Source organism: Octopus bimaculoides, chromosome 3 (genome assembly GCF_001194135.2).
Source record: "Octopus bimaculoides isolate UCB-OBI-ISO-001 chromosome 3, ASM119413v2, whole genome shotgun sequence".
NCBI lineage: Eukaryota > Metazoa > Mollusca > Cephalopoda > Octopoda > Octopodidae > Octopus > Octopus bimaculoides.
In genome coordinates, this window is record NC_068983.1 from 99,180,320 (window position 1) to 99,188,122 (window position 7,803).

The following is a 7,803-nucleotide window of genomic DNA, read 5'->3' on the forward strand; positions in this document are numbered from 1 at the left end:
CAACTTATACAGTTTCAGGGGAACATTATTAGCATCAACCATACCAGTTGTGAAGGGGCTACAGGTCATAAGCACTTCTCCTTCCTCCAGACTAAATTAAAGTGAAAAGAATTTGTGTTTGCCTTAAATAATCGTAAATAATAATTTAATGTAAATTAAATATACTCCATTTTATGAGAAACAAACATTAATGTTTAATAATTAATGTTATAAAGTTTAATAAGGGGCTCAAATTTCACCCCCTCGCCCAATTTTAAATTTTGAACTTTTTCATCCATTTATTTGTCTGTCTATCTATTTATCCCTGCCCGTTTATTTATAAAATATATTTGTCAACTAAATGTGGCGGTCCTATAGAAGACGTAGTCCCAGGAAGACAATTTATTCTATCTTTTTAAATAAAAATCTGTTTTTCACTATTATCGCATTTTATTACATCTGAATGAATGAATGAAAACTCGAAAATTTCAAGTCTTGGAAACTAAATCTCAACTCTTATTGTAATGGTAAATATATTTATATCTGATTATTTGCACGCATAATTTTTCTAATGCTAAAGTTCAGAGTATGTTTACTTTATTATTGAATACATATTTTGTAATTTATTGCTGAATAAGTCTTATACTGAAACAGTCTTTATACTGTTTAACTGGAATATCTAACGTAACCATCAAACTAAATTTTGATAACTATTTTCCTTTCACTTATAATCTATGCTTTTCATTTCAGCATCAGATAGTGGAACATTTTGAATGTGCATTAAAGATATTACTTTATGGGTTAAATATTAACCGAGACACCATGTACAAAAGACGAATAAACCAATACACGTGAAAAGATTTAAGAACTGAAGGAAATCCAAAAGCCATCAAATACCTCGTTTCGTGGTGGCAGTTACCTTAGAGAAGCTAAAATCGAAGTATGCTGATATACATCATATATACAAGCAGTAAGCTAAAGTATTTAAAGGTTTTATAATCTTTCAGAAATAGAATTTAATAAAATTACGTGTTTAAAACACCTTGATGTCGAGATAAATTAGAAAAATGTGAAATGTAATGAACATTTTCTTTTAGATAACTACAAACATGGTGCTTGTAATCAAAAGTATTTAATTATAAATATTTTAAGCAAACTTATTTACAATAGTGAATAAACTTTACAGTGAACCTACTTGTAAAAAAATGCTAATGTTTACAGAATATGTTAAGATTTGGACAGAACATGAAATTATAGAATGTATTAGACTTGAAGCCACGTGGTTAATGTTACAGATAAACATTCACTATAACGAACCTTAATTTTTTCAAATCAAGAGGATTAGGATCTGATGCAAGCAAATTTCCTTGGTCAAAATCAAGTTCAACATCTTTCTGAACTTCGATACTTTTGAAACGAGCTTCTTTTTCGGCAGCTTCACGTAAAACTTCGGCAACGACGTCAGCCATGTTTCTCGTGTATTAACAATATTGACCAATCAGATTATTCAAAAACTTTGTTACGGTAACTTCCGGTTGTGTTTTAACACAACATACCTTGTCACATGTTCACATCCTTTTACTGCACAGCTGACCATAATTTACAATAACAATAACTTTGTGATTAACTAGAGGCGTGAACCTAGGCAAGTTGGACTCCTTCCCGATTGTGTGTTCCTCGAGAAATGCCATGTGAATAAATTTCAAGATTTTGGCGGGAATATATTATAAGCTTCAATTATTGATAGAAATGAAAAACAGTAGCCCTGTTTTTCAGGTTGGTGCTTATCTTGTTTTACAATAACTTTACGGTAGGGACTCACGTAACATAGTGTAGCGGACGCCAGCCGTTTTTACACCACGGACAGGTTTCATGCATGACAATTTTTCCACAGACCGAGAAATCACACACATAACAAAGCACAATTAAGTGCATAACATAATTAAATTATTGCATATATTATACTTATATATTACATACATAATACAAAAATAACCTGCAGACTGCAAATAGTCAATTAAGTTTTTAAAATTATTCCTTCTATGCGACCTGGTAGTTCTGGACTACGGAATTATAGGGAACAGAAAAATCATCGAAGATTTATCTAAGCAATTAGTTGATAAAACCTCCCTACTACTAATTTACATAACTTCAGTTGACCGAAAGTTTTGTTTTTGTTTTAGCGAATTCTCTGTGTGAGACACATTTTTTATTTTAATTTTTTTTTTTTTGTAGAATGCATAAAACTCCCCTGAAATATTTTCTTCAGTCGTATTGTTGATACTGACAATAACATAATTCTATTTCATATATATTTTTTTAAATGTCAAAGAAAATCCTTGTTATCAGAAAAATAAAAGAAGAAAATGTAGTATGGTTTTGTAAAATTGCTTCAACTTATCTTAAAATATTAATCCAGATCGATGATGCGTCAGCTGTTATCATCCTAATTTTTTTCTTCCAAGCATTAAGTATCTGGCACTACCATGATCCAACGTGTCTTTCCATTTTTAAAATGATAGTAGTGTGTAGAAGATTCAGGTGTTATTTCTAGCACATAGGTGAATCGATCCTTTAGAAGAGTGGTTCTCGGCTATTTTTTTTATTTACGGACCCCTTTGATTATTATTTTATTCTGGTGGACCCCGATATTCATTCGATGTTTATAAACGAGTTTTATAGTTACTTCTTTCAAAATTCCTTTTTTTTTTTTTTCATTCACACATTAACTTATGTGGGTTAAATTACGTAAAAACATTAGAGAAAGAAATTTATCTGTTTCTGGCAATTAATACATTTAAATCTAAACTTTTTCATGAACCCATAAAATACTACTGTAGATCTCCAATTTACTATTTTGCTAGCGTGGACCCCTAAAAATCTTACATGGACCCCCTAGGGAGCCATGTAGACTCCTGTTGAGAACCTCTGATTTAGAAGGTCCTATGACAGAACGAGCAGACAAGACTGTTAGTGCACTTATAACTTTCTTTAATGTGTCTGAAAGGAAATAGTGTTACTCAGGAATTATGAGATTGGGAACACAAGTTGTCAATAGTTCGTTCAATTTAAGGATTTGGGTTGTTCTTAGAATTGGAATACAAAGGTAACGTATTAACAATTAATCTTTTATCTTTAACTTGTTTCAGGCAATAGATAGTGGCTGTGCTGGAGCACCACCTAGAAGAATATAGTCGAACAAATCGACCTCAGTACTTATTTTATTAAAGTCTGGGACTTATTCTATCGGTTCACTTGTGTCAAACCACAAAGTTATGGGAGCATAAACAAACCAATGCTGGTTGTCAAGCGGCAGTCGGGGACAAACATAACACACACACACTCATACACGCACGCCCACACGCATATATACGGCAGGTTTCCTTCAGTTTCTGTTTACCAAATCCACTTACAAGGATTTGATTAATGTAGGGAGAATTCACAAAAAAAAACAACAGATGAAGACAGGTGGTGTAGATAACAAACAGATATATTAGTATAATGCTCGGGAAGTGAAAAAGTCTTTAACATTTTGAGCCTATGCTCTTCCACAGAAAGGAACATGGAGAGAAAAAAAAGGAATGTGTAGTGGCTAGCAATCTACAGAAGATGAAACTTGCCCAAGGGGCTATGCAGTGGGACTGAACCCAAGACCATGTGGTTGGAAAGCAAGCTTCTTACCCACGCAGCCATGCCTACATCGTATTATTAGTTTGGACTTATAACAAATAAATCTTGAGAGTTGCATTTGAAGAGGGCGGGATCAAGACATATGGAAGCATAAGGCAGTAGAAATATTAATCAGCCAAGAGACCTCCTGGATCTGGCCTTGTCGTGTGGACCTACCTGGATCAACCAAGCAGACCTCCTGGATTTGGCCTTGTCGTGTGGATCCTCCTGGATCAGCCAAGCAAACCTCCTGGATCTTGCCTTGTCATGGCTTGCATGTTCCATAGATCTAAGAGAGCATTACAGTCAGGAGCTTTGCTCCTGATAGGGAGGCCAGTCTCCCAGGGAGGTTCCAGACTAATGGTGACCTGTGGCACATTGGCTCATTGCCTAGAATGCAGCCCCATCATCTGATTATTCTGTAGAGGAACAACAATTCACCAGAAGAATCTCAACATATTGTGACTGACCAGAAGAAAACTAGATTGCTCAGCATCAGAATGGACTCTTACAAGCTCCCAAACCAATAAGAATACAGAGGGGCTGGCACAGGACAGCCAGAGATGATGAACCTGGTCAGCTCCATGCACAATGGCACTTCTGGGACCATTAACCTAGGATCCTAGTATGGCCTGATTGAGCAGGAGCATGAGAGTATAATATAATTAGCAATTTCAAAAGAGTGTATTGCTGTGTGGTAAAAAGCTTGCTTCCCAACCACTTGGTTCTAGGTTTAGTCCTACTACTTGGCACTTTGGGCAAGTGTTTTCTATTATAGCCTTAGGCCAAACAAAGCCTCGTGAGTGGATTTGGTAGATGGAAAGTGAGAGAAGCCCATCATGTGTGTGTCTTTGCATCTATGTTTGTCCCACTACCACTGCTTAACAGCTGGTGTTGGTGCATTACGTCCTCATAACTTAGCGGTTCAACAAAAGAGATCGATAGAATATGTTCTAGCCTCAACAAAAATAAATTCTGGGGTCAATTTGTTTGACTAAAACCCTTCAAGGTGGTGATCCAGCATAGCCACAGTCAAATGACTAAAACAAGTAAAATAATAAAAGAATCATTGTAATAGCCACATGAGATATAAGGGAGGACATATGTTCAGTGTAGATAGGTGGTTATGGTGGAAAGGTTTAATTATCTGAGAAATTGTCTTTTATTGAATACAGTTCAGATTGTTCATAGCCTTGACCTGAAAGTTCTCCAAAAGAGATTACTCAGATGGTTCTCATCAAAACCCAGAATGTCTCCTTGGTCACTATTGTTCAATCCATCCATTAGTTTTTGACACTCAATTGACTGCATTGTGCAGGTGAGTGTCAAGCAATATTGCTGATGTTAAATGCCAACCTCAGTATTTAACTCAAGACTGAAGCTCAATTGGAGAGAAGCTGTAGAAAGACATGTCACATGATCCCAGTTGTTTTTTATTATCTTTATCAAAGGATCTAAGTTAGTAAGTCAGCTTCAGCATGAATCTATCCTCAATTTGGTAAGATGTTTCCTGGAGCAAGGCACAATCATCAAGTGGTAGTACACTTCTAAAGCAATGTAAATGTGAACTATTTCTACCCAATCTTTCAGGGATAATTTCTAATCAACCTAATTCTGGATGAGATTGTCCAATCCACTCACAAATTTTTCCTGTTTTTTTTTTGTCTTTATTTAGAGGTCTGGCCTGAACTACATTCAAATATCAAAATCATGCTCTAGATCCAGTGACAGAAACCACCATTTTACATGGGCTTGCCTTTCCACATGCTAAGTTGCAAGTCCACTGAATTGTTCCAGTTAATACTTACTCAGTTACCTCCTGGTACTCCTCCAGTATAGTGCCAGTCATTTCAATTTCCAGTGCGTCTAGTCTGATGGCAATCTTATTAATATACCAGACACAGCTTTTCTACATCTTAAATCAAGTGGAATGCTCCTCACCATCTTGAACCTCCCCAGTAATGGCTTAAGTGCAAAAGTGTATGAGAGGTGAACCATGCAGGCAATATGAAATGGTTTTGAGAGGTGGCCATTTAGTTTTACTGACAAATATATACCGTTATACATTGTAACAATACAGTGTTTGAAATCTAGACAAAATCTTAAATATTCAAATTTTACTAGCTAACTCTTTCCCTATTTGTACGTAAAAATTTATCAAAAGATTTTCAGTCTTAGTTAAACTATGCTATACTGATGATGAGGACCAATAGACTGAAACATGTCTGTAGTTATCCTTACCTATAAACAACGATCAGAATGTCCTTTCCCTAAGTATTTAAATTGACTTGGTTAGAAATATCAAAGTCACTGAAACTGAGAAGTTTTGAGAATAGCAAGAACCTTCAAACAAATAGCTGGAAAGAGAAGGTACTCAATAGGTAATTCATGCAACAAACAATGGATGCTAGAAGTAAAGAATGATAGTTGTAGCTGAGTGACAAAAGCCTGAAATAAGAAACTGAATTGCTAATTATAACCACCCAGGATCAAGACACATCATTTGTCCCTATGGTAATTGGTACACTTAGCATGATGCTCAAACTGTCTGAAGGATTGGAATTGTGACAAGTATTTTTGACCTACAGAAAAGTGCAATCCTTATTCTACAAGATTCATAAAAAATGATTCTTGAGATTTGAGGTAGCTGGTCACTAATCCTCAGGATAACATTCCTGCTCATTAAATTAGCATGTAGTAGCTTTTGTATAATAATACCAATATTATTATTATAAAAATGATGGACTCATCTTCTGTTGAAAATGACATATGAGTTCAGCTTTTGCCAAATGACCTGCACAAATGATTTTTTTATAGTGATCAAATGCTTGTGCTGCATATTAACTCAGTCTCTCCATCAAATCAACATTGTCTGAACAAGTGCATGATGTGCCACATGTCAAGTGTCAAAGTGATTGCAGAGCAACATGAGATGAAATGTTTTGCTCAAGAACACAATGCACTACCTGGTTTAGGAATTGAAATTCCAGTCTAGCAATTGTAAGTGCAACACACTAACCACTAGACCATGCACCCTCACAATAATAATAATAATAATAATAATAATAATGATAATAATAATAATAATAATAAATAATAATAATAATAATAATAACACCTACATGAACTTCTAACTTGTTGTCTCTTGAGGTCTCTGGGTGAGACTTGGATCCAACTTGTACAAATGCAAAGCAAAAATCAAACATAAAATAATAATAATAATATTAATAATAATAATGGTTTCAAATTTTGGTACAGGGTTAGCAATTTCAGGGAGGAGCTAAGTCAATTACATTAACCCCAGTACTCAACTGGTACTTATTTTATTGACCCCTGAAAGGATGAAAAGTTAAGTCAACCTTGGCGGAATCTGAACAGACAATGTAATGATGGACAAAATGCTGCTAAGCATTTTGCCTGGCATGTTAACAATTCTGCCAGTTTGTCTCCTTAAAGAATGAAAGGCAAAGTTGAACTTGGCAGATTCTGAACTCAGAATATAGTGACAGGTGAAAAATATTGCTAAGCATTTCATCTAGCATGCTAACAATTCTGCCAGCTCGCTGCCTTGATAATGATAATAATGATGATGAGGAGGAGGAGGATTTCTAACATACATACAAAGTCTCAGAGTTCTGGAGATTAGTGTAGTTGATTTAATCAACCTGAATATATGACTGGTGTTTATTCTATCTACCCAATGAAACGAAAGCTAACGTTAACTCCTACGAGATTTGAACTCACACAATAAATACTGCAGAATACTGACATTTCATCCACCATCCGAGAAACAATAATAATTTCTCACATTGGCACAAAGCCACATCTTTAATGTGGGGAGGTAATATATAGTTAATTGAATCAACTTCAATATTTTACTTTTATGCTACTTATTGAAGATTTGAACTAGGAACATAAAGAGAAGTAACTAAATACTTCAAGGCATTTAGCCAAGAATTCTACCAATTTTGTGCCCTATGTGTGTATGTGTGTGTGAATTAAGTAATTAAGTTATATAAGCACAGAAATTACATAGTTTGGGTTTTATTTCTATTATTCCTCCCGTGACTAACCAGTTAACAATTTTGAAAAAGAAACATCTAAAACAAATTCTATAACAGGTTTAAATATTTTCCGTTCAATTTAAAATTGTTA

At 34.8% G+C, this 7,803-nt stretch overlaps 1 protein-coding gene across 1 annotated transcript in view; it reads right to left on the bottom strand.

Moving 5' to 3' along the window:
* Positions 1-1,482, bottom strand: part of LOC106880365 (ribosome biogenesis regulatory protein homolog) — a 27,263-nt gene extending 25,781 nt beyond the window's left edge. The window contains exon 1 of the mRNA XM_014930252.2: positions 1,297-1,482. Coding sequence (XP_014785738.1) covers positions 1,297-1,448 — 152 coding nt within the window. The 5' untranslated portion in view covers positions 1,449-1,482. The remainder of the gene's footprint in view (positions 1-1,296) is intronic.
* Positions 1,483-7,803: the final 6,321 nt, after the last annotated feature.